The 27,008-nt window shown below is 39.3% G+C and overlaps 2 protein-coding genes across 7 annotated transcripts in view; one reads left to right on the forward strand and one right to left on the reverse strand.

Annotated features, from left to right (window-relative positions):
* The first annotated feature begins 227 nt into the window (after positions 1-227).
* On the forward strand, positions 228-15,803 carry LOC135223446 (carboxylic ester hydrolase-like). Of its 4 annotated transcripts, none has more exons than XM_064261841.1 (13): positions 228-377; positions 6,309-6,486; positions 7,272-7,383; positions 8,245-8,441; positions 8,628-8,783; positions 8,968-9,153; positions 9,272-9,462; positions 10,164-10,317; positions 11,306-11,490; positions 12,045-12,124; positions 12,385-12,612; positions 13,154-13,289; positions 13,562-15,803. In XM_064261841.1, the coding sequence occupies exons 2-13, from the start codon at positions 6,348-6,350 to the stop codon at positions 13,715-13,717; spliced, it is 1,920 nt and encodes a 639-aa protein (XP_064117911.1). In that variant the 5' UTR covers positions 228-377; positions 6,309-6,347; the 3' UTR covers positions 13,718-15,803. The 4 variants fall into 4 exon arrangements, with proteins under 4 accessions (XP_064117911.1, XP_064117910.1, XP_064117912.1 ...); XM_064261840.1 differs by having other exon boundaries at positions 324-350; XM_064261842.1 differs by lacking the exon at positions 228-377 and adding an exon at positions 4,647-4,862.
* Positions 15,804-16,071: 268 nt separating this feature from the next.
* LOC135223447 (esterase E4-like) overlaps positions 16,072-27,008 on the reverse strand; it is a 15,351-nt gene continuing 4,414 nt past the window's right edge. For all 3 annotated transcript variants that reach the window (XM_064261846.1, XM_064261844.1, XM_064261845.1), the window contains 11 exons: positions 26,074-26,185; positions 25,064-25,260; positions 24,707-24,862; positions 24,325-24,510; positions 20,976-21,175; positions 19,964-20,117; positions 18,860-19,044; positions 18,355-18,434; positions 17,969-18,196; positions 17,269-17,404; positions 16,072-17,021 (listed from right to left, as the gene is read on the reverse strand). In XM_064261846.1, coding sequence (XP_064117916.1) covers positions 16,881-17,021; positions 17,269-17,404; positions 17,969-18,196; positions 18,355-18,434; positions 18,860-19,044; positions 19,964-20,117; positions 20,976-21,175; positions 24,325-24,510; positions 24,707-24,862; positions 25,064-25,260; positions 26,074-26,185 — 1,775 coding nt within the window. In that variant the 3' untranslated portion in view covers positions 16,072-16,880. The remainder of the gene's footprint in view (positions 17,022-17,268; positions 17,405-17,968; positions 18,197-18,354; positions 18,435-18,859; positions 19,045-19,963; positions 20,118-20,975; positions 21,176-24,324; positions 24,511-24,706; positions 24,863-25,063; positions 25,261-26,073; positions 26,186-27,008) is intronic.

Here is a 27,008-nt window from a genome sequence, read left to right on the forward strand (position 1 = left end):
TCTCACTGTCGATCACAAGGGGAGACGGATAAAAACTACACGTCATGATACACAAATGGATAGCACCAGAATAATGGCTGAGATGGTAATCTGATAACAATAGAAACAAAATGCTGTCTTAACAAAGATATCATGGTTCGTGTTACTGAAACTTTAAAGTTTGTTATGAGGTAGAGAAGCGACGTGGCTCCAAACCTTGTATTTACGAAATGCATTGTTAAATATATGCAGGGTCATGCATCACTCAGAAAAAAAACAAAAAAAAAAGTGAATTTAGTTGACATGAGTGCTTAGCGTTGTAAGCCGCCAGTATCTTTTTAAAAGGTTGTGAGGAGTGGATGAAGAGTCAGGTAGAAGTGTACTGATTTTTATTACAGGTAAGGAAATTCAAATATACAGCGTGTGGGTGGAAATGTGGTATATGACCAGCGAGAGAGTAAAAATGGGTCGGCGATACCCGATTTGTGTTTCTTGCGAGACATATAACTTAGAATATAAAAGCATACAAAACATGATCTTGTAAGATATATATATTGGCGGAAAGCCCGCTGAACGCTTTCAAGGAGGGAAGTAAGAACAACGTGATTGTAGAATTATGTACAGAGGAATTTGTGGATAAAGCGTTGTCCTTACAAATACTCCCCCCCAAGACAATAATTAGGGCGTAATTGTTGGATGATTTAGTGCTTCTGATCGCTACTCACGGAAATGTACAGGCCGGCGGAGGCGGCCTCGGGTGCATGAGACCAGCTGCTTTGGTAGATTCTCGGCCTCGGAGTCCTCGGGGTTTTTTGGGAACGGGATGCCTCCCCTGGGGTGATCCTCAGGGGGTTCGACCGTCTTCCAAAAGCGGCCACTGCTATGACTGGGTGGTTTGGTGACCAACGGTGTTGCTCCTTGCTGAGGAGGAGGAGGCGTGAGGACCCTACGGGATCCGCATCGGCGTACTCTTCGTCCATCAGGAAAGCAGGTTTCAGTTGGTCGATAGTGACCCAATCCTTGCGACCATTTATGGAGATTAAGTATGCCTTGTCGGTGTGTCGGGGGACGCGGAAGGGGCCTCGGTGCAGGAAGATAGGGCCTTCGGGAGGAAGTGTTTAGTTCTGTCGGAGAAGGTCTTGATGCAGGGCGTGAATTTTCCGGCGGATTCCCAAAGTCTGGCGATGGAGACATCTGCGTCGTCGGCGTTGGTTGGGAAGAACTAGCCTGGTACTGCCAATGGTTCCCCGTATACCTTCTCCGCAGGTGATGCTTCGCCGTTCGCCTGAGAGGTGGTCCGGAGGCCGAGGAGGACCCACAGTAGTTGACTCTACCAGTCCTCACCGGTGCAGCACGCCATTAGGGATGCCTTGAGCAATCGGTAGACCCTTTCCACCATGCCGTTAGCCGCCGGGTTGTAGGCAGTGGTGGTGTGTAGTGACGCCCCCATCAGGCGGGCCAGGGCGGTCCACAACTCCGACAGGAAAACAGGTCCGAGGTCCGTCGTGATATCATCAGGCACTCCGAATCGGCTGATTCAGCTGGCGAGAAGAGCTTCGGTGCATGCTTTGGTGGTTGCATCCGACATCGTCGTCGCCTCTGGCCACCTGGTGGAGCGGTCGATTATCGTCAGGAGGTATCTGGTGCCTTTGGACAGGGGCAGGGGACCCACGACGTCTACGTGAATGTGGCTGAATCTTCGTTTCGGCTGTGGGAACTCCCCCACACCTGATTCTGTGTGCCAGCTTACTTTGCTTGATTAGCACGGGACGCAATTCCTGACCCACTCTCGAGAGTCCTTCCGAATTCCATGCCAGACGTTGAATACGATCCGCCTGCGGGACGATGGGATCAGCGGGCAGGGGCGACCCGTGCTGGTGTCGCAGAGGAGCGTCGTGCCTGCGGGTCTGAAGGGCATGTCCTCCCACTTGAGAGAGGTGATGGTTGTGCGATATGCAGCTGTCTCCGGGTCGGCGGCCTGTTCCCGAGCGAGAACTTCGTAATCGATCCCGAGGTGAACGGCGTTGATCTCTATCCTCGAGAGGGATGGTGCAGTCAAACTCAGCGATGGCTGCCAGGTGCCTCTGCTGTCTTGCTGACCAGGCGTTGCCCGCCTTGGTGAAGGCGTGCACCAAGGGGCGGTGGTCTGTCCTGATAGTGAAGGGGGCACCCTCGAGGAGGTTGCGGAAGTGGCGCACTGCTTGGTACACAGCCAGGAGCTCGTGGTTGAACGTGATGTATCTCGTCTCGGCGGGCGACAGTTTTTTACTGTAGAAGGCGAGCGGCTAGGGACCACCCTGGACCATCTGCTCGAGGACAGCCCAGCAAGCGACATTGCTGGCATCAGTGGTGAGGCGTAAGGGCGCAGTGGGGTCCTGGTGGGACAAGGTGGTGGCCCTGGTGAGGGACATCTTTGTGTTATGGAAGGCCTGCATCTGCTCTGCCTCCCACGTCAGGTTCTTTGGTTTGCCCTTCAGGACCTGTGTTAGAGGGGAAATGGTGCGGGCGACGTCGGGGATAAACCGGCGGTAGTAAGTCACCATTCCGATGAATTCTTGCAGGCCCTTGACTGTAGTTGGGGTCGGGAACTTCTGCAACGCATCCACCTTCGAGGCCATGGGGCGCACGCCTACTGCAGAGACCTCGTGTCCAAGGAAGTCCACCCTCTTTGCGCCAAAGGTGCACTTGTCGAATCGGACGACCAACCCGTTTTCCTGCAGGCGTTTCAGAACCGCTCGGGCATGGTGTAGGTGCTCCTCTGGGGACCTGGAAAAGATCAAAATATCGTCGACATAGCAGACGCAGAAGGGCAGGTCCCCCAGGATGCTGTCCATTAGGCGCTGGAAGGTGGCCCCTCCGTTTCTCAGGCCGAAGGTGGAGTAATGGAAGACGTAGGAGCTGAAGGGCATGATGATGGCGGTTTTGGGAACATCCTCGGGATGTACCGGAACCTGAAAGTAAGATTTTAAAAGGTCCATTTTTGTGAAGATTTTTGCTCCATGGAGGGCCCCAGTCAAGTCCTGCATGTTTGGCAAGGGGTAGTGATCGGGGATCGTAGCGAGGTTAAGACTCCGGTAGTCTCCGCAGGGCCTCCAGGTGCCATCAGGTTTCCGTACCATGTGGAGGGGCAAGGCCCAAGGGCTTGATGCTTTCCGGCAGATACCCATTCGTTCCATTTCCGAGAACGCCCTTTTTGCATCTTGAAGACGGCCCGGAGGGAGTCGTTGGAACTTTGTGTGCATCGGGGGCACCGTGGTGGTAATGTGGTAGAATATTCCATGCTTGGGCGGCATCCCAGCTACCTGATGAAGTTTTGGTTTGAAGACTTCGGGGAACTCCTGCAGAAGGTTACCATACTTGTGGGGGCGATGGTGCAAATTGGGGGGGGCGCCTGGGCCCACTGCGAGTAGTAAGGAACGGAATGCCCCTGTGTCGAGGAGGCGTTTGCGGCCCATGTCAACCAGGAAGTCCACCCCCAGTAGTGGAACCCTGACGTCTGCGATGGTGAAGGACCAGACGTGGTTGCGCCCCAAGATGGATATTTCGAGGGACTTTGTGCTGTAGGAGTGGATGGGGGTACCGTTTGCAGCGACGAGGGGGGTTGGGCTGTCATGCCCGCGGCTGTGGTCTTCTCCTGACGGCGGGAATATCGAATGCATCGCCCCAGTGTCCACCAGCATCCTCCGGCCAGATATCGCATCGCGGGTATAAAATCCTACGGAGTGTGGTTCCGATGAGGCCGCTGCCACAGGCGACTTTAGTCTGCCGTCGCCGTTTTTTGACTGCTGGAAGGTGCAGGGGCTTTTGCATCTCCTGGAGTGCCTTCCAAACTTCTGGTGGTAGTAGCACCAGGAATTTTCGCCCCACTGCGTGTGGGAGGTCTTCCTCTGGGTCACGGAGCCGATCTCCTGCGTTGGGTCATCTTTTCCTTCTTCTTCCTTCTCTGCAGCTAGGCACACGGAAGATCGGGGAGCGGTGAGCCTTGCAGCCTTGTTCAACAGCATTAGCTTTTTAGCTTTCTCCACAAGTTTGTCGTCGGGAAGGGTATATGCATCAGTTAGCTGTCCTCGAACATCTGGCTCGAGTTGCCGAAGGAATATTTCATGGCCCAGGCAGATCTCCATCTTCTTCCCATCGGGACCTACGTCGGGCAGGCAGAGGAGGCCCATCACCGTGTCCCAGGCATCCTCTGGGTCGGCGCCTCGCATCAGGTTTGTGACTAGGTCGAGGACCTGGACAGCTCTCTCCGCGATGGGAGTGGTGTAGGCTCTCACGAGTCTTTTCTTTAGTTTGTCGAGTGCGACTGGTTTGGTCTGTGCCCAACCGGTCAGCCAGGGGGTTATTCGGTCGTATACGTCTGTCGGCAGGACCAATATGACGAGGTCAGCCTGCAGCACCTTGTCAGAGAGTCCCACAACCTGGAATTGCCCTTCAGCTCGGATGAAACAGGCGCTTGGGTTCTCTGTTGTGAAAGGGGGCAGCATGACAGCCCTGAGCGGCAGCTGTGCGCGAAGCTGGCGTTGAGGCAGAGGAGGCCTGGGTTTGTCGCTTGGAACTGTCTGGCTCCATTGTTCACTCTCACAGAACGGTCGACAGGAGTCGTAAATGGCAAGCCAAACCGTTTGAGGAACACCTAAACACACCTGGGGAAGGTATGCCGTATTTAGTCCATTAGAGGCGTTGGTTTTTTCCGCGGTAGGAGCTTTCAGAGATCTAAACTGAGGCACCGTGTGAGTCCGCTAAAGATCTCTGAAGGTGAGCGGCAGTAGTTAGTCCCTTAATGGCTTAGCCAAAACCGCTTGGGTCACCGTCCAAACCGGGAGGTCACCAGTTGTGAGGAGTGGACAAAGAGGCATGTAGAAGTGTACTGATTTTTATTACAGGTAAGGAAATTCAAATATATAGCGTGCGGGCGGAAATGTGGTATCCAACCAGCGAGACAGTAAAAATGAGTCAGTGATAACCGATTTGTTTTTCTTGCGAGACATATAACTTAGAATATAAAAGCATACAAAACATGATCTTATAAGATATATACATTGGCGGAAAGCCCGCTGAACGCTCTCAAGGAGGGAAGTAAGAACAACGTGATTGTAGAATTATGTATAGAGCAATTAGTGGATAAAGCGTTGTCCTTACAAGGCAGTTAATGTTTTGCTCCTTGTAAAGATGATCACCAGTATCATACATCTTTCCAGGCATATTTCATAGTAACATGCCCTTGTAATTCTCACACTTATCTCTATCTCCTTTCCCTCTGCGGAACTGAACAGTTAGTCCTCTTATCTATTTCCAAAGAAGATAATGTTACATATACATACATATATATATATATATATATATATAATAAGAAGGAGTCCATAAAACACCAAAATACAGAGAAAAATACTATATTTCAGAGAGTGCTGTCTCTCTTCAGGTAGATGAATGAGAAAAGTTTACAGAAAAGGTGGTATTTATACTAAGAGGTCCACCTACAGGTAAGCCAATTTAGGTCACTCCCTCATAATCTTCCTATAATCTTCTTAAGCGTTGGTTGAATGAAAATCTTGTCGATCACATCAGGAATGAAAGAGGTTGCAACTAGGAGCCAAAAGGACGCAGCAAAGAACCTTGAAATGCCTACAGTGCACTGATGGTACTAATAATCTATGGGAAGAACCAACAGAGGCTCGGCAAAAAATAAAAAATAAAGTTCTGAACACCAGGGCAACTAAATCAAAAGATTTTCATTGAAGTAGACACTCAAAATCATTCTTCAGATACCACATTATTGACTTTATCTAGTGACTTATGACGTTTGCTAATGATAACGGCCACTAAAACTAGAGACATTTTCATCACTTTCCTTCCCCGTAGAAAACATTAATCTTCTTATTTTGCCAATAGTGTTTATTTTGGAGAATAAGTGCTTAGAAAAGTTTACCAAGTTCTTTTGGCTGTTACTGATTGTGATTCATATTAATGTAAACTGAACGGATGATATCTGCACCCTTCTGTCAGAATCTTACTATCTTATCTATAAGAAGAGAGATCCTGTCAGGCCTTGATCTACATCATGGGATGTAATCATACTTTTGCCTTCAGATCATGTGGGAGTAGAAAGAAACTTGACCATACCAATCTACTTGTGGTTTAGACTTATTCAACGCAAGTTTGAGTTTAAGAGTTGAATCAGTGCAATTGTGTTTTCTCACATATTAAAATATTGTCAGTTATACTATTTTACTGTTTAATATCACACAAAGCTAGTGATCAAGGGTTACAGATATTTCTTATAACCTTTTGTGAGTTGTTTTTATAAATTTTTTATTTCTTTTCCCACAAAGAAATTTAAAACAGTAGCAGATTTTTATGAAACTACCAGGATGACCATATTTTGGATGTTAAAATCAGCAGTACTGTTGTTGTTAAGAGCAACAACAGTCATTCAAGGGATTGAATTCGCCGAGGACCAGGTTAATGGTGAAGAACTGACATTTGTGGAAAAGATCTCCCTATTACAAGGTGATTGCTAGTTTGCTTCCATTTTGATTTTGGTTTATAAGGTCAAAAAACCCTCATTCATCTCTTTCTCTTTCAATCATATTACCAAAACAATTATTTGTACATTTATTTATGCTAATGTGACTAATAATGAACTCGGTCAATGCCTTTTTGTATTACTTTATTAATCTATTATACAAGGCATTTAAATTAATTTCTGAGTTATATAATTGTTAATGTAATACACCTCTTCATTAATTCCACTTTCTTATGTTTGGTAATTTATATCATCATTACTTTTTCTTCCTTTGTGAATTTTTGGAAACTCTCCCAACGGCCATCATTTGGGCCACTAGCCAGGCATTTTTTTTCTGTTTGTTGCAGTATACAATTTTCTTGTTTATCTTTATTTTTATAATTCTATCTTGGATATCTCTCTGAGACCTGTCTCTTTTCATTCTGTTTAGCCTCCATTTGTGTGTCAACACATAAACTTTCATACTAAACCAAGATTACCTGTTTCATTCATTCCTTGAGTATTAGCAATGTTTGTATAGGATTACTAATACTTCTGAAGGCAATGTATTAATACCATCTTAGTAAGATATTTTGCGCGAATAACAGCAACCCAGTGTTCCTTACCTATTCACAAATGGACATTAACAGGAATGAACAATTTACTAGTTTGAACCAAATTAACTTGGCATTAATCTACTGACAAGGAGCTGGTCATAAAAGAGTCAGTGTTTTGAACTAATATATATGTACAAGCAATTTAGTTGTTAATTAATATTTACTTCCCTTAGGTCAAGGTTCAAGCGAAACCTTTGATTTAAGAACCAACTTAGGCACCATCACTGGACTTGTAGAGCCTACGATCTCTCCGCATTACGATAACACCCATATGCATGCTTTCAAGTAAGTTTGATAACTAACAAAATATAAAGTACCTGTTAATTATCATAGTAATTGTTTTGATTATGGTGCGGGATTAGAGATTTGCGTTCTCAGCATTCGCAGACTCTCGTATTTGTAGATTTCTCTATGGACCACATTTACCCACTATGCAGGGGAAATTCGCATATTCATAGTATTTTTCTATGAGAAATATTCACAGATTGCTGTATTTTCATATAAATTTCATGAAATGCACTTTTTGTGGTAAAACTATTTAAAAAACCAGGTCTGTATAAGAATTTTTAGTGGGCTTTTCTTGAGTTTGAACTAGCAAAATAGGCAGTTTTAAGTATTATTATAGGGATTTTAAGTATTTGCAGCTTCTAGATATTCACTGCTGGGGGGGGGGGGGGGTGGCTGGAACGCATCCCCTGCGAATATGAGGGTCTACTCTAATAATACTTTGGAAATTGGAAGTTTGTATCAAGGGCTCAGTGGGGGATGCCAACATAGGTTATTTCCAGTCTATTTTGTTTATCCGCTGATAAGTTGTGTGAAAACTGAGTTGATATAGTAGAAACATGATGAAAACATAGTAGTATATTTGAAGGTTGGCTCTACTGAATATGATACTCCACCATAATATGAATGAAATAAGGATTATAATACTAACCATAATTTTTTAAACCTAATCTCTTATTGTAACCTCATTTTACTTATTCTGGAGGTGGTCAAATTTTAATTTCTCAGCGTATTATGTATATATGATAGGGAAAATATTAGCCTATGTTAGTTTTTCATTCCAGAAATTAAGTACAGTAAAGAAAAATTAAAAGAATTATTAGCATGACTATCAATTATTAAAGCTGTTGTTTGAAACAGGAGCATCCCTTTTGCCAAACCTCCAGTGGGAAAGCTGCGTTTTGCTGAACCAGTGGATCTTCTGGAAACTTGGCCTGGTAAACATCTACTTGCCATTAAGACAACCTCCAGTTGTCCACTACATGATCCAGAAAGTGGAAAGGTCTATGGGAGCGAAGACTGCCTTCATCTTAATATTTTCACTCCATCCAATCTTGGTAAGTTGTCACTATTTAAGAGTCCATTAGATTCTCATAAATTGTCACTTTTGATATCTTCAGTTACATTCAAACAAAGGAAACTCATGTTCGTGACTTTGAAAATTCTTTTTCACAACCAGTTTTATTGGCGTAAGAAGAGTATATAGTAACAGTGAGGCGTCCCTGCTATTATCTCAAACACAGGTGAGGAAAACCGAGCAGAGGGCACACTTCTCCCAGTCTTTGTCTATATCCATGGGGGAGCTTTCATGAGAGGGTCATCATCGGCGTATGGAGCTGCAAAACTCCTTTCTAGGGATATTATTGTAGTCACCATTAATTATCGCCTCGGAGCATTAGGTCAGTTGATATGGTTATTTCTGACTGTCATTAGAGACATTATATCAGCGGGTATAAAATATCCAGCATCAAAGATGACATGAAAGTTTCTAGTTCAACTTGATCCACAAAATCTAATTCAGAGCACCATATATGTTAACATCTATATACCTACCTTCTTTTTTTGTGTCTGTCTTTAAAATAGGGTACCTTAGTATGGGGGATTCTGTTCTACCTGGTAACTATGGAATGCTGGACCAAGTTTCTGCTCTTCGATGGGTACAGAGGAATATAGCTCAGTTTGGAGGGGACCCAAGTCAAGTCACCATTGGAGGTTTTTCTGCTGGATCTGCTTCTGTTAACTTTCATGCGCTTTCTCCTTTGTCTAAAGGTTAGTGGCCACCTACAAAGAAAAACAGGAATTGCTTTCGCTATATTCAGTAACCTTTCAGCCATTGGAAAATGGAATGAGATCTCAATACCTCGTTGGTTGTTATTTTCAATCCCAGGTTTGTTTCATCGTGGAATCATGATGAGTGGCGCAAGTTTCTGTGACTGGGCTTTGAGAATGGATCCCGAGGTTGGAGCCAGAATGCTGGGCAAGAAATTAGAATGCCCTTCAGAGACTTCCGAGGAATTACGAGAATGTCTAGCTTCAAAGACCAGCGACCAAATTGTTGCAGCTCAAGGTTCCATCCATGTAAGAAGTTTGAGGTTTATATCCAATGACTTTAACAATATGGTTATGCTTTTATTATAATGCTTTAGTTCACAGATTTTGCATTATACCTTAAATAGTGTTTATGAAGTAAAATTCCACCTGATAATGGCAGCAAATATTCTTCAGTGTAAAACTTCTGAAATTCCAGGGTAGTTCTACAACATCAAACTGATCCAAAACTTGGATGGAGTGACCCTCTGTGTGTGGTACAATTACTGTCTCATTTCATATAGATATTTCTGTTATCGCTATCTAAGTCTAAAAGGTGTTTCAATCATTCCATGTCGTTAAGGTTTTCCTTGCTTTGTTTTTACTAATTCTCTTTACGATAATCTGTAATGTATGAGATTCATGAATCCTTCATTAACTTTCTTCCAACTTGAACCATTCTTAAAATGATTCCATGCATATGAAAAAATGCAAGGAATTTGTATATGTACATGGTTCTGTTCTCTTCCTATATGTTGTGCCCCAGCAATTGGTTTTCAGGACAAAAACAACATCTACCTTCAATCCATCTTCTAAATCAGTTATTAAAGTATTCCCATTCATTTTTTACTTTGCTGGGTAATAACCAAGAGAATAAAAATTTGATTTATTTCTAAGCACTGAAGTACTTTGACATAAGTACCATATGTTCACTTCATAACTGTTTTTTTTTTTTTTTTCTCGATTCACAGCTACTTGGCACTTTTCCTGTCTGGTTTGTCCCTGTCATTGATGGGGGACTCCGTCCTTCGCCTTTCCTCCCAGCACCCCTAGAAGAATTGTCCCCTGCTCCAGTGTCTATGATTGCTGGTATCGTCCCAAATGAAGGTCTACTTTACTCTGTTCGTAAGTAAATCCCAAACACAGATGATGCCACTGTAATGATAATTAGATTAGCAATCCTGAATTCACCTTCTGCATAAAAGTTCTATAGTAAAAACCTCTTCAACAGCAAACTTTTCAAGTTTTTGAAATTCTCAATGCATGCTCCATTTTAAACCTTACAGTAAAAAAAAAGTAAATATTTAAATCATTCTTCTCCTCGAGGTCTTCGTATCTGACAGTGTCAGGGATCCAGTTTCTGGCAACTAAATTTCGGTTGCTAGCTATTATTTCCTTTAATGATTTCAAAGACGAATCCATCAAGTCTCAATCTTTCTTCATTCTCGGTATGGCATTCGCATGCTTTTGTTTATCTTTGTAACTATAGGCTGCAAGTCAGGTCCTTAATCACGTAACAATCTAACATCCTTGCTGCAGATCTTTTATGCATATAGACAAGTGTTTACTTCATAAATGTGTCCTTTTATAATAATTATACTGAACCTGATGGAGTTATGCATCTTTTGAAACATGTATCATGAAACTCGGCAAATGTATAAATTTTGGGGCAATTGAAAAAGAAACCCACAAAATCACTGTGTAAAACTTGTTTTCTTATAAGTATTTACATTACATTTTAATCCACACTCGAGGGCCTGAAAGTACTCGAGTGTGGAGTAAAAAAAATGTTTCTTTTTCAATCTTCAGAAGTAAACTGAAAGAAGTTTTTGATTGGTTTTTGGGCAATGTTATTAGAGACAGTCGATGGTATCTAATAATTTTTTTTGTCTGTCTCTAAAGAGATGAGAGAATACAACCTTTGCTATGTTTGGACTGTATGCAAATAATTCAAAATGGGCTTTAATCTAACCTGTAATCAAGATGAATGTAGTCTGTGGCTCAGCCTGTCAATGAGTAACTGAAGCCACACTAAATCTCTTGTTACACACCATAAGTTTTATAACCATGAATGAAACTCTTGATATTTAACCTAAAGTTCTGTTTCTTTTAGAATCTATACTACTGGCCAAACAGCCAGCCAACGTAAGTGCGGTCTATGAGGAAGCATCGAAGACCTTCTTCACACCTTGGCCCTATCCAGAAACAGAGGAAGTTATGAAAGATTTAGGTGAAGCATTTCACTTCAGCAAAGAAGCAAGAATCGATGGTGGGGTGCTCATAGAGCAGTTGACAGAGGTTAGACTAGAGAAAACCTTCCCTTTTTATTTAAGGAATTAACTATTTTTTTACAATGTTTGGAAATCACATATCTTAAAAGCAGTAACTAGTGTGTTCAAATGCATTTCTTGAATCATATGGCCATGGCCATAGTTAAAATTTCTAAGATTACTTCAAAGGGAACACCAAGGGGTATTTGTAAGTCTGAGGATATACGTATTCTCAAGCCAGTGTTTTTCACAGCAAAACCACTGACCACAGTGCAAAACTTTTGCAAGGTATTGGTTATCTTAGTTTTCATGACACACGTTTGAGACTAACTATGCTCTTCCAAATGGATGTTTGTCACCAGGTAATAAAAAAAATTACACTAAGTCTCTTTTAAAATGCCAACTGTAGTTCAAGGAGAAGGCTACCTTGGCACTCAAGTTATTTTCTTGATGGATTAAATGCAATAATTTTCAAAGCAACAGATATTAGAGTGTATGAGATACTCCTGTTTCTTGCAAATTATTTTTGTTTTCAAGTAATACATCTACGGTCACTGGAATAAATATAATTAACATTTTCAGGCAGGGACTGATCGTCATTTAGGACACTGCATCTGGGATTCAGCTTTGTACCTAGCACAGTCGGGCTCCACAGTTTACACGTAAGTATATATGTACAAGATGTCTGGTTTCCTTGTGTTAAAGATGCTAATATACGTAAGTCTCAGAGAGGATATAAGGCTACCTTAGTGCACCTGCTGCTTTGTCTTACTAACCTGTTTCCAAACTGCTACTAATTTGTTTGTATATCTTTTAATACTGATTTTTTCCACATGAATTAATGTTCCGTGTTTGCAATCATTTCACCAACCAATGAATCTAATGGACTGATACCATCCTATTTTCCTCTGTAACCGGACAGATATGTGATGACGCATCGAGAACCCGGGACTCCTATTTTGGCAGCCCCTATGTATAAGAAGGTGAAAGCTCTGGGATATAAGACACCCCTTTTAGAAACAGGTGTCTCTCACGGAGATGACGTGATCCAAGTTTTTGACTTCCCTTTCACTTTCGGAGAAAGTTCAGAGAGAGATCGAAGAGTTGGACAGATGCTTCTACATATGATTACAAACTTTGTAGTTAGTGGGTTAGTAGAGTTTGAAAATATTACCACTATTTGTCTTGGCAAAATGATTTACAAATGTAAATAATAAATGGAGAAGTAAAATTCACAATTGTATAGCTTTAAAACAATAGTGATTATATCGCTCTGGTTGGAAATAGGTGCTGAAAAGAGACTCAAGAGCTCGTAGAAGAATAATTTTTCATTCTGACGGTTGTCTTGTTGCAAGCACAATTTGTCAATTTTGCTATTTGACCAATATTTTGTCTTTATTATAGCATTTGCAACTCAATGTAAGTTCCTCTTCAAAGCAACATATCTTTGTTATGCATACCATTAAACTACAAGAAATGCCATCAGTATTGCTAAGTATGGAAGGATAAGAAAAGCGTTTAATCTTCTTCAAGCCAGATGGCTTGCGTTTGTACACTGTCGTAATGGAAATGTAATGGCTGCCCAAAGGAGCAATAACCCATGTCGGCTGAAGGCAAATTTAATCTAAAATAACAACAGAGATGAAACATGGCCATTTCTCGCTTATGTTTCTTTTTTTTACTAATTCCAGAAATCCAAATGAGAATCTGGAAAAATACAACATAGCAGATATTCCGAAATGGGAACCACTTCAGCCTGACCGCCCTGTTGGTTACTACGAAATTGCTGTTGAGCCTGCAATGGTGAATAGGCCATTCAGAGAAAAGGTGAGTTTGCCTGTGTTTTTAACAGTCCATCTGTATATGTATACCTCATTAAAACCTCAACTTTAAAATTTCGTTATAACATCTATTATACTGTTACAACGCTACTCAATTCATTACATTACTAAAAATGTGGTAGTAAGTGTGCTACTGGCTAGAAGGCTGTCATCTGACATGAATGCAATGAACACTGTATAAAAGAATTGTGAAGTGTAAGAATAGTTTGAATATCGAAGATGTAGAGAGAATTCATGGAAGTTATTCGCTTTTTACAGGAACAGAACTTTTGGAAACACATTGTACCTCGTCCAAAGTCCAGACTTCAATCAAGAACGAGGGAAATTCTTCAGGAAGTAAACCGAAGATACTCAACAGAAACATCTGGCACTGGTACTTGTTCTGGAACTTCTTCAGAATCATGTTCACCCTAATGGTCACATCATCATCTGATCAGTTCTGATTAAACTTTTCAAAACTTTATTAATTTTCCTTGAAGAGAATCCATCAAGATTCTTTCTGTATATAAAAAAATGTTCATCTTACAAACCCCCTTTTAAAGAGCTTATACTTTAAAGAGCTTATTTTCAAAACATTGGGGAAGGATCCTGTTGGCACCTTTCTTTTGTAAGTAGCATGCTTATTTTCTTTCTATAATGATCTGGAAAAGAATGGGACACTGATATTATACTTTAATTGTTAATATAAACTGTCACTAATAGAATTTTGATTAGCCAGAATGAGCAATGTTGAGTCTGGTCAGCATTTGCTTGAGTGACAGGTGTATAACATCAACAGCAAGGTACAGATAATATCTCTACCATGAACATGCAGATATTGTCATGGGGTTGATGTGAGGAAACTGGTTACATTTAAGTTGGATACTACCCACACTAAGAAAACCTGGAAGTTGGTGTTGGGATTACATCCCCAGTCAAAAATGAATGTGCTGGCTTCATATTAGAGTCAGTAAAGATCTAGCATAACTTACAGGTTGATGAAACTTGTGCTATCACATTACCTCATTCTTTCACGACCAAAAGTTAAACAGAAATGTAAATATTACTTTACAGTTATGCATGAGGGCAGATCTGCTTCTTTATAAGATTTGACCTGTATAGGATAACTTGTACTGTCGGCCAAACAACTGGTGGCAGAGTTTCATAATTTTTCGTTCACATGTCTGACGCACGATTCATGCCTTATTTATCTATTTTTTCTTTTATAAGATGGAAGAAATCTTATGTAATGACGTTCAAAACAGTCACTGGTATCTTTAGAACATCACATTATGTTATTATGTAAAACTATTTTCTATATAGCAAAACTGACGTGAGCGAAACGATGTGATAAAAAAACGTCATATCACAACCACTGATATAAATTACCAAATAGATAGGAGACACCTATCACTAGTAGTATTTTATAAGCATAGTCCTTACATTATCATTTCATTATTAAGTTGAAGGTAGTTTAACGATTCCATTTGTTAAATTTTACAGAAAACATTGGAAACTCACAAAATGCTATCAAATTAAAAAAAAAAAAAATGATAACCTAACAGTGTGAACCAATGCAACCTCACTATTGCTTTTGATGTTATGTGCACGGGAATCTGATGTCAATGTGTCATTTATTGGTCGAAGAGACATCCCTCACTGAGGGAGAGCCAATTATTGCACTGCATTTGGTGCAAGTTCCTGTTGGAGAGATATTAAGAAAGCTTGCTATACCGGAGAGAATCATACATAGATGAATCAAATTGTTTAGAGAATGGCAAAGTTTAGAACATGGGCCTAGAAGTGGAACTCCTCGAAGCACCACAAGAGAGCAAGACAATATAGTGTAAATGTTGCTGAGCAACATTCATTTGTGAATTTTGAATTCTAGGCCTCGTCACGATATTGCTAAACCAGGAATCATGACTAGCTCTACGCCTATGACTGGTGTCTGATGAATACTTTAGATGGAGAGGAAGAGATTTTTAGAAATACACTTGAAATCTTTGATAGGTGTCTAATGAATAAGTCTAATGAATAAGCACTTACCTTTGATGGATGAGATATTCAGTTAGGCTTACTCTTCTTGTTTTGGTTTTTATCGGTGGCCAGTGAATACCACGGATAGGGAGGGAAACAGATTCAATGATGCATGCATTTTTTTTCTTCAAAACCTAAAGAATACATTTTATTGGGAGATATTTAAGTAACATTGGCCTATTCCCTCCATCACTCCTATAAGCCACCTCCGCTCTCTTTCACATCCCAGGTGACTCGATCCGACTTCTCGCTACGAACTCCATCACCTGAGAGCATCACTAATGATAACGGTTATTTTAAAATTCCCCGCACCGACAACGGAAACCTTAAAATGCATGTTTATAAAATATTTCCTGTTCAGAGTTACTTTATCTTTCATTCCCCAAAATATTTGCATACACTCGTGTTACACCCTGTATGATTGTTGTAGCTGTCAAAGAGAAACCCCTGATTAAAGCAGTAGGTTTTTCTATAAAAAAAACATATGATATAGACTTAAACGAGAACTTCACCTTTCATATTTCTTATCCTTTCAGCTACTTATAATATGCTTATGGTGTAGGTCTAGCCATACATGTGAAACTAATTTTCATTAATTTCTATTTAGAAGAAATGAATAGCCCAAGAAAGCTTTAATGAAAGTAAACCTTTCATAATGCATTCGTCAGTTTTGACTCCCACAGCTTTCCAATGTGTCCAGATGAAACAGGATGATATGCAAGGATTTTGATAAAGAATAAAAGACTGAATTATATTAGTTTGATTTTTTTATGATTGCTTTTTTACTTTGAATAGCTAGGTCTGAGTACATTATGTTAAACAATTATGAAAAGGATAAGAAAAAAGCTGAACATGGCCAATAAAACAAAAATAACGGGAATAATCAAATAAAGCAGATTTATATAGATATTGTCGATTTAAATATTCTTTCACATTTCGTATCCGAGAGAGTATACTGCTGAAAATAGACCTAGGCTAATCATGTGTGAAAATCAGAAATCAAATTTAGGCCCACTAAATGTGTCATGCAAATTATTTTATTGATCAAAGGACAAAATTAGTTTAATTAAACATCGTTATTAAAGAATGTTAACGCCTTAATGTATTATTTATCGGTTGTAGGAGACAAAATGACTACACCCCAGTGCAGTACGATACGTTGGGCCAAGACTTGAGCGGCAACAAAGCCAACTTCAAAGTGCTTAGGCTGTCACGAAGGTAGAGCTGAGAATAAAATTAGAATTCGTGGACCCATCGGTATATATTTTCCTTACTTTGCAAAATAATTATCTTTAATGCGTTGAATAAGTCTACTAAATTCTAATGTAATTTATTTCAAATATAGCACCTTTGAAAGGAAATGTTATTTATTGTTAAGTAAATAATCTGGCACCTGCATATGACAATATTTCCATAACGAACAATGAATGAAGAAACTAAGCCAATTCTTCGTTGGCCGACAGTACATCACAGAATCAGACCTCAGACAGGATACATAGCAGGAAGGGTTTAAATGCAGACACCTATTTCATATTCTGCCCTTACACATGAGAGATCTCTAAGGTGACAAATCACAATTCTCATTAGATTGGCATTCACCCACAATGCTTTGTTTGCCAACATCTTGCAGAATCTGTCTCGCTCGAAAACCATGTCGTAAATCAGGATTTGGCACAATATTCTTCCAGAAGTTCATATCCTGTGAATTGAAAGATTTATCAATCTTTTTATTGATCCTTGAATTTATTCCTAAACTCACTCACTTTCTGTAGAAACAAGATTATCTTTTTTATTTACTTGAAACAGGAGATTAAACCATTACAAGTTTCAACATATGATGGTTGATGAAGTTGCTTAAAAAGACATCAATGTGATGAAGAAACAAATTTTGAATATTAAAAAACTGATGTTTATTTACCACAAAATTTGAAAATTCTGTAAGTTACCTTCACATCGAAGGGTCTGTGTACCATGGAGGGCTCAACAGCTATCTCGTAGTAGCCAACAGGCTGGTGAGGTACAACAGGTTCCCATTTTGGAATGTCTCCCAAGGAAAAAAGACCCAGTTCTTCTTGAGGATTTCTGGGGAAAGGAAAAACAAAATGAAAAACAATGAGTGTAACAAAAAAAATACCAATTTATGTTATGATGCTGTTGGCTTTGAAGCAAGGACTGCTCTGTGTCAAAGAGCGTTTCTTATTAGTATGTCAAGAATCATGAACGTTTTGAAATTTTAATTTAGTTGAAGTTTCTTTTCCCACATTAAGTGATGAGCCACAAATAAATCAAGCCAATACTCTATAACACCTCTTACCAAACCTTCAAATTCCAATGAAACAACACTGGATTTTTGTGTACTTCCCTGCTATGTCAGTAATAACAACTCATACTTCTAATCACTCCGTATCCAATACAGCCATATTTACAGTTTGCTTACATACATAGGTTAATTTGAGAATTCTTATTTGTGGTTCAAAATGGGAGTTTAGCAAGCCCTCAAAAGTACCCAATTATATTTATAACTTTGAATACTGTATTATTCATAACGTACAAATATTCACAACCAAAAAGTCCAATATCTTAATAGACACACTTCCACATAGCAGAGACTAAAAGACTGAAAAATTAAAGTGGTCTGAAACTCACCCAGTGATGATGAAGTTTGCCCACATGTGAAGAATCATCTGGCCCACCCTCTGATCTCTGCTGGACTCTTTCTTGAGAACATAAGGAAAATCAAAGAGGTAAAGCAGGTCATCTCCATGGGACACGTACGTGTCAAGAGCTGGTGTCTTGATTCCCATCTCCTTCAGTCTCTTATAAAGGGGTCCTGACCATGTTGGAGTGTTGGGGTCACGGTGAGTCATGACAGAACTGTCGAAATTGTTACTTATCTTGTATCACATTAAATTAATAGTTATTATTATTAGTTTCCAAAATAAGAACTTTTAACGTTGTGAACAGTTTTCCACTTAATAGAATGCTTACAAGCAAGAAAAATAAGGATAAAAATGTAATATCGTTTCACTAACGTGTAAACAGGTGCTCCAGATTCAGCAAGGGATGCTGCTGCCTCCCAACTGCATTTCAAAAAACGGTAACTGGATATTCCCTGAAAGTAATGACATATGTTCTTTACTAAATCTTGATCAGCAATATTTCTTAGATGATTATACAAAATATTAATAACTCTAAACTGGCGAATATTAACTTATATTATTGTGACCAGACCCAGGAGTTATTCCAGCAGAGAAGAGTTTCTATTGGAAGTTCTATTACTTTAAATTAAATTATTCAGTTTGTTGACAATTATCTGGAACTGGTCCAATATGTTTATGTAGATTTGAATAACCGAAGCCCTGCGCGTGATTGCTTGTGGTCATTTTGTGTGTACATAAAAGTACCCGTTCCTAACCATGTATAAAAGGTTAATGACATACTAAAATGCTTGTCTTGTTTCACTGGAGTTGATACAAAATCTGTCGACTAAAATGCAGAAAAGAAAAAATTACTCTCAATTTTTAGTTTTGGACTCGCCTCAGTGAGTTGTTCCACCAAAACATCACGAGATGTTTTTGCATGTTCGCTGAAATAAAAAGCTTCAGCCAGGTCCTTCATGCGTTCTTCAGCTTCAGGATCCGGCCAGTTTACAAAGTGGAATCGTGCCACCTCATTGTAGAACGCCGTCACATTGTGCCGCTGCTCTGACCGTGTAAGCATGACTGGGAAAAGAGTTTTAAGTTATATTTTCTAGTAACACAAACAAAAAAATTCCACAACTCTCTCCCATAACTGATTTCAAAGACTAAGTAAAAAAAATTTGTGCACTTATTGAATTTGAATTGGATGTTTTGTTTTCTCGGGTATTAATGTTTGAGGAATTTCAATGTTATTATTACCGTAAATAATTATATATTCATGTTCTAAGAGATATGGTACCTGAAACAATTCCTCAGCAAGTGAGCAGAACTTTTTCTCCTTGCATATAATTTTTTGAAAACGAATACGTAATCGTTGAAACACATTTATTTATGTAAATGAACCTACAGGAGAAATAAATAATTTCAGTCACAACAGACAATACTGAAATAAAGATAACTAGAGAGAAGAAAGAAACCATCATTTCAAGGAAGGGAACAAGGGAGAAAAGAGGAAGGAAAAGGAAAGTACCTAATGAGACCAACAGGAATATGAGTTATAAATAGTATTGCTAACATTCTAATGACTTTAACACATGTTGCCTTAGAGCAACCAGTTTCACTAGGACTAAACATTTTTTTTTTGCATCTTTTCAAGATAAATACCTACAGTTCGTTTTTTTCCAAATTTTACACGGCTCGACTTTTTTATTAATGCTGAGAAATTCTAATGGTAGTGATAGATTTTGAAATTCAGTAACTGCCTTTGAGAGAAGCAAGACTAATCTCCTGTTACAGCTGGAGCCCTGAGCTACTGAATACAGTTTCTACTCTCCATTACTAAAGAATAGTGCTTTCAAATTCTCCCAAGTGGAGGATTAACATAAATAAAATAAGCTCCCGAGACAGATCTTCAATTTCCTCCCATGAGAATTGAAGAGGAATCAAAGGAACATACTGCAGATCTAAAGCTCTTACAGTCCTTTGCAAGGACGTCACTTACGACAGACAGTAAGCAGACCTTCCTGGGGGACAACGCTTATAAGTGAGGGCACTGGACGAAGGGTTAACTCCTCCAGAGGTGCTGGGAGGAAGGGTGCAGCGCGAAGTCCTCCGTCAATTACTGGCGGAAACCAGTTTGGGGTGAATTCGTACTTCTGTGGATGGATGGGGTTGAGAAAGCATTTCGAAAATTAATTCTTCAGTGTACAAATACATGTTATTTTATTCAAATCACCACTTACCATAGAAGACAAAACAGTAAAGTTTAGAAACATTACAAAGTGCACAGATATCATATAATGTACCATCATATCTCTCAGAACTGGTCTTAACAGTAGTATAAATCATAATTTTTACCTCTCTTGGTATATTCCTATCTTTTATCATTGGATAGTAGATACAACCGTAGTTTTTCTTGCTGAAAGGGCTTTAATATAAGTGACATCAGAATCATAGCATTATCAATAATCCTGGCTTTCCTTACCGTGAATTCGTTGTAGTGTGTAAAATCAATCAATCAATCACTCAATCAATCTCTCTCTTTCGTAGCAGGTTAAACGAATAGCTAATTAACAATACTACTGGCTCCTATCAAAAAATAAAAAAATAAATTACCTTAGCTGTTCTGTTTCTTATTAACTTTTTATCATATTTCAGGCAATAAGCTGACTGGGCAATATGACTACAAAACCACACATCTAAAATGTTTACGAACTAGCAAGAGACTGTTCTGATTTGTTCCTATTTCCTAACTTTCAAATTTCAGTCAACGTAAAAAGTGAAAGACCAGCACTTGATAAATTCATTAAGTGGTTTACCTTATTCAATCCCAGGTATTTAATACTGCCAAATCATAATAGGAAGCAAAATAAAGTGAAATTAATTACTTTCAGCCAGACTCAAATTCCAAATTTTTAAATTATTAGAAAGGGAAAATCTATCCAATGTCACAATCGAGAGAAAACAAATGAATATACATAAAACCAAAATAACAGAATAATTCAAATACTTACATATAATGAAGCCTGGGCTTTGACTATTTGCTCAAATGTCTTGGAGGCAACGCATTCCCGTAAGGCCTTGGAATTTCCAGAGGGGCATCCTAACTTGTGCGCCAGTAATTGTGCTGCGATCAAGGGATCACGCCTAATGGGTCTCAGAGCCCAGGGGCAGTAGACTGTTCCGCTTAACATTATTCCACGGTGAAATAAACCTGTAGATGAATCAATAATCGATTGAAATTAAGTATGGTGACAAGTGATGGATTTTACAGTAGAGAAAATATCCAGATATAGATCCAATGAAGACGAACATTATTCCAAAGCGAATAAAAGATCAAGCTTGAGTGTAGACGTAATGCACTACCACCTGAAGATACTAAGAGCTAATGATATTTGCAAAAAATTGTACAGCTATTTAGTGCAAAAGCAGTAATATCAAAAATGTGAAACAAAAGCCAGATAAGAGAGGCAGTGTGTAGGGAAGCTTTATCAACCAAATTTTGATGAATCAGCCCTGCTAAGTTTGACTCTATTAAAATAATAATAATAATAATAATAATAATAATAATAATAATAATAATAATAATAATAATAATAATAATAATAATAATATGCTTTATTTCAGCTCAGGGCCATATACATTGAATATACAAAATACAGACAGTAACATACACAGTCTAGATACGTGAGACATGATAAAAAAGAAAAGGAAAATGAATAACCGGCATGGAGGAGTTATGAAGTTCCATTTGACAACGTCTGTGTGTGAGAGAGAGAGAGAGAGAGAGAGAGAGAGAGAGAGAGAGAGAGAGAGGGTGTAATTGCTGTATGGATGGTTAATGACTGAATTGGTTGTTGGTAGGTTCTGGGCTGTTTGCTGTTGGAGGTCTGTGTTTTGAGTGAGTGTTTTTGAGTCAGTCTTTAGTAAGAACTGGTGAGGTTTGTTAGCGTCGGACAGATATGGGAAGGATTGGAAATAAGCTGTTTTTTGTGTGTTGTTTTGTTGTTGTCAAGTTAGTGTTTTTTTTGCTTAGAGTTGTTGTGCCTGTGCTGTTGTGTTGTTTGTGCAGTGGTCTTTTGCTGTGTTGTGTTTTGTTGTTATGTGTGATTTTTTGTATTGCTGTTGGTATTTCTGGACCTCAACCAGTGGGACAGCACAGGATAGCCGGGAGTATCTGGAGTGTTGGTAAGTACGTGTGTTTTGTGTTGTTTTTGTTTTTGTTTTGTTTTTGTATAGGTGTAGGTCAATTGTCCTGCGTGTATTTGTTGTGTAAAGAAGAAAGTGTGACTGAGGGTGGATTTTGGCAGGTGGATCGTTTAGGTTAATGTGGGGGGGGGATTTTGCGCTTGTTTTTTTTCTGGCTTGTGATCCCGCCACACCGGCACTTATCCACAAAATAGCTGAGGTAGCATAAAAGCTAGTAATCATAATACTGGTAATAACAGTAATAATATTGGTGAGAAAAAAAATATGCATTGAGAGTAATAACAGATAGTGCACATATTATATAACTTAAATTTCAACTAGAGACCTTAGGTGGTTACAGTAGTCAGATCCAGAGGGCTAAATACAAAAATTGAATGTAAAAAAAACTTTAACTTGATAGTAACACAGTAAAAATGAAAAATTAAAATATCAGCAATAAATGTAATAATGACAAAAACTGCAGATGACATCTTGCCAACACAGAGATTAAGTCCTTTAGGGGACAAAGGCCTCATTTTCCCATCTTTCCCACAATTTAGATCTTCTTCTTGCTTCACTCCTTAGGATGCTTTGTATGAGCGAGTTGCTGCTGTTTCTCACTCGGGTTACCAGACTGGACATTTTTTGCCTAACAATGATTTTTAAATTGTCCAGGTGGTTTTCTATGAACATCTGTGTGGCAGAGTGGTAGTGGGGAGTGTTTGTGAGGCGTCTCAGAATGTCATTGTGCACAACAGTGATGCATCTCATGGTCTCTCGGGTATAGTTCGTCCAGAGGGAACACCCATAGATACTGTAGCACGAGCGGAAGAGCAGCAGTTTCACGTCTCGGTGACAGAGGGCAAACCTCCTTGCAATCATGTTGCCAGCTGCCCATAGTTTACGACGCCTCTGTTCAATGTCTGCCGTATCTTTCAGGTCGTCGGTGATAATGTGACCCAAATACGGAAATTCGCGCACACATTCCAGCCGATGGTTTCCGAGGAAAATTTGTGGTTCTGCAATATGCTTAAGCGATCTCAGGAGCAGCGACATGTGTAAGTGCTACATAATACAAAATATGGAATGTTATTCCATATATAAGAACTAAAACTATGTTTAATTAAAACCAGTGACCCAAGAGGTCAACCAGTTGGCTTGCAGGAATGTGATCAGACCAGATATGATAAAATAGGCTAAGATGACGTGTTGTAATCAGTCAGTGTCTAGTTGCCGTCACCTGTGGTCATTCATTTGTTTTGTAAACGGTTGTCCAAGCTTCCTGCTTGAGACAACCACAGTGACCTATAACTCAAACGGCCTACGTGACTTGTAATCTATGTCATCTGTGTGTATGTTCGTATGTTCGAGCTACTGTCTGCTCCCTTTATGATTTGTAAACCAGATTGTAAGTCAGAATTCAATCAGCCATCATCATTAGAAGACCTGTCCAATTTTATCTGATCTTCATCATGTAGTCTCAGAGAATAAAGATATTTTTGTACTCTGTGTTTTCTACTAGAAACCTCACATCAGAAAGAAGATACTGAATGAACTTAGAAACTATCATCATGAGTTGAAACATCTCCGTCATCATAACCAAAGAAGATACTGACTTCGTAAATTATCATTGAAATCCAAGACACTCCAATGAGTATGGAAAGTCATAACCAACCGACCTTAGCGTAAAATTATCGCAGGTCTAAATAACCTCACAGGGCGCCTTATTATACAAAGGAATCAGCCCTATACATGTACTGGGTCTTGGTTTCGTTGTAGATTATATCAAATTCCTCTGCATATTGGCTTTTTTTTTATATTCAGGTTTGGGCTCACTGGTGTTCCACTTACAGCTTGCCTTGTGTATTAACCTACGATACTACAAAAATCTTACTACATTGTCCCTTCAACTTCAATTGCACTGTTTTCTGCCTTTTATATCTCGTTGGATCACTTTGCCCTTTTCAGTTTTATCTATATTTTCAGCTTTAATTTTTAACTATCTCTGGTACAACAAATCTTGGGATGATCCCTGTGAGAATCTGGAACTGTGGATAAGGTGCCTCGTCAGTCCAATGTATTGAGTAGTAGTAGTAGTAGTAGTAGTAATGGTAGTAGAAGTAGTAGTAATAATAATAATAATAATAATAATAATAATAATAATAATAATAATACCTTTGGATAGAGGAGAATACATATGAAAGTGAACAGAAACAGATCCAGCAGAGAAACCTCCTATGGTGACTTGGTTTGGGTCCCCTCCAAACTGAGCAATGTTTCTCCGTACCCACCTGAGAGCCGAGACTTGGTCAAGCAACCCATAATTGCCAGGCAGAAGCGAATCTGCCATGCTGAGGTACCCTGATTCCAAGAGTAAAGTGAAAAATGATGTGATACAGAAGAAATTAGGACCGTGATGTATGAAGTACCGTGTGGATACAGTGAAACAATATTTTTGACAATATCAAACTTATACTTATGCGAAGCTTATATTCTTAAGATGAACTTCCATGAACTAATTGACAGATCTAGTGCTTCAATTAGTCCCTTCACTGACCTAGTGCTCCAAGACGATAATTGACGGTAACAACAATGATATCCCTGGAAAGGAGTTTTCCAGCTCCGTGAGGGGACGATGACCCTCTGACGTAACCACCTCCATGGAAAAAGACAAACACTGGGAGGAGGCTGCCCTCTGCTCGGTTTTCCTCATCTGTTTTTGGTAGATTAAGTCAGACGTGTTCCTTATATGAATAACACTTTTCATAGGCAAATGAGATATCAGTGATGCATATGAACTAGTTTCAAACACCAGTACAGACGACACTTCATTTACTGACACCGAATGGGAAAACTTATACGCACTGAATTCTTCTGAACTTGCGGTTTCATACTTCATATATTGGCATCTTACCTAGACGGGATGGTGTATGAACATTGAGGAAAAGACAATCTTCATTTCCCAAAACACTCTTGCCCTCCGTGTCATACTGAGGGCAGACTGACCCAAGTTTACTGGCATTTAGATAGTTCCCTGGCCACGGATCCACCAGGTCTATGGGGTCAGCGAAGCGCAAATCTCCAACAGGGGCCTTTGCGTATGGAATACCTCTGTCCAGTAAAGGAAGACGTGGTCTTACCATTTGCTGTGTTATAGCCTAATTCACTAATACTGAGGCACAGAGACATCAGGAGTAATCATATTTAGGGTTTACCTGCAGATATTAAGTGCTAAAAAAAAAAGTTACAGTGAAAGCAGTTTCATTTAACAGAATGCATTTGTATAGGCTTTGAAAGATAACGTAATATATACAAAATCAAGCCATTTGTTCTTTTTTCTATTAAAGCTTAATGCCCATAAAATCTCTTATGAAGCCGATCTATTTCTACATAACTATTTCTACCTCGACAGCCTAAGCATATTGCTAAGTGTTACATTCTTAAATTCGCAGTCAATTTCACGCATTCCTATTTCTTTGAAAGTTACATAATAATATTCATAGATACATCGATGTGAATATATGTTGCCAACTCTGATCAAGATTTGCTAACTATGATCAAGATTCCAGTTCTTACTGCTCTCTTCGCGCATTTTGTTTATATGCCAGTTAAAAAGAAGCCCCAGTCAATATGCCTTTACTCGATGTTGCTCTTCCAAATACGTTGGCTATAAATTTCCAAGGACTGGCTGCTTGCCCTGATTCATGAGAGATCTTTCATAATGTTAAAAAAATACCAGTGTGCATTGTTGATGCTCAATGGCATATCTGTACAGTTATCTTGATTATTTTTTGCTAAGAGAATCAGGAAGTGAAGAGTTAGGTGCTGTTCCTTTACGAAAAACATTTCACTAAACATTTACCAGAAAGACTACAAGTTTCAGAAGGTAATGAAGGAGGCAACTTCTTCTAGTCCTGGACTTACCTGAAGGCATGCATGTGCGTGTTTGGATGATGGGGAGGCCGAGTAGGCTCTTTCAGTCCAGTAATGGTGCCCAAGCTGGTCCTTAGATCGAAAAAGTCCTTTATTCCTCCATCTGCAGAAAAGAAAATTTCATTTGGTATTGTTAATTCTAACTATTTCTTAATTTGCAAGTACGTACTTAAATTTTGTTTTATTGCAATGGAAATTGACTACATATTCATTTTCAAATGTGATTTTATGGCCTGAAAATGTTATGAAAAGCAAAATTTTATGATGAAACATCTTTTTTAAAAAAGCAGAACATAAATGGATTTTCATCAGAAGGTAAAAGTGATAAATGCAAGAGTACAGAGTAACATATTGGAAAGAAAAACACTCCAAATTCTTTCATGACACTGGTTAAACATAAAAATGAAAAAGTGTTATAGTATGTGTGTCTCCACATTCCACTTAGTATTCTTTTGCCTTTATTTTCTTGCATTTTCCTTGTACTCACAGTAGTTCATTCCTGTTATATGAGCTTGTATTTCTTTGATTTCTTATTTTGTGGGAACTGAGTATTATGGAAACTTGTCTTTCAATTAATGAAAATTTTGGCCAGTTTCCTATGAGTATAATACAGTGGAACCCCCTTATTCCTGGGGGATGCGTTCCAGAACCCCCAGAGAATAGCTAGAATCCGTGATTACTTAGAACCTCTACAAAAATGTTTGAAAAGGGCTATTTTGTTGGCTCAAACTCAAGAATAACCCACTAAAAATGTTTATGTATACTTACTTGGTTCCTTGATAGTTTTATCACAATAAGCGCATTTCATCATGAAATTGATATGAAAATGCAGTAATTTGTGGATATTCATCATAGCAAAATGCAGCGAATACACAAATTTTCAGTGAATAAATGTTAGATATGGTCCATAGAGAAATCCACAAATA

Source organism: Macrobrachium nipponense, chromosome 10 (genome assembly GCF_015104395.2).
Source record: "Macrobrachium nipponense isolate FS-2020 chromosome 10, ASM1510439v2, whole genome shotgun sequence".
NCBI lineage: Eukaryota > Metazoa > Arthropoda > Malacostraca > Decapoda > Palaemonidae > Macrobrachium > Macrobrachium nipponense.

Bases quoted from the DNA above. Each gene is read 5' to 3' on its own strand.
- LOC135223446 (XM_064261840.1), top strand. The intron at 6,487-7,271 runs GTGATTGCTAGT...TACTTCCCTTAG, and splicing joins AAAGATCTCCCTATTACAAG to GTCAAGGTTCAAGCGAAACC. The intron at 8,442-8,627 runs GTAAGTTGTCAC...TCTCAAACACAG, and splicing joins TTTCACTCCATCCAATCTTG to GTGAGGAAAACCGAGCAGAG.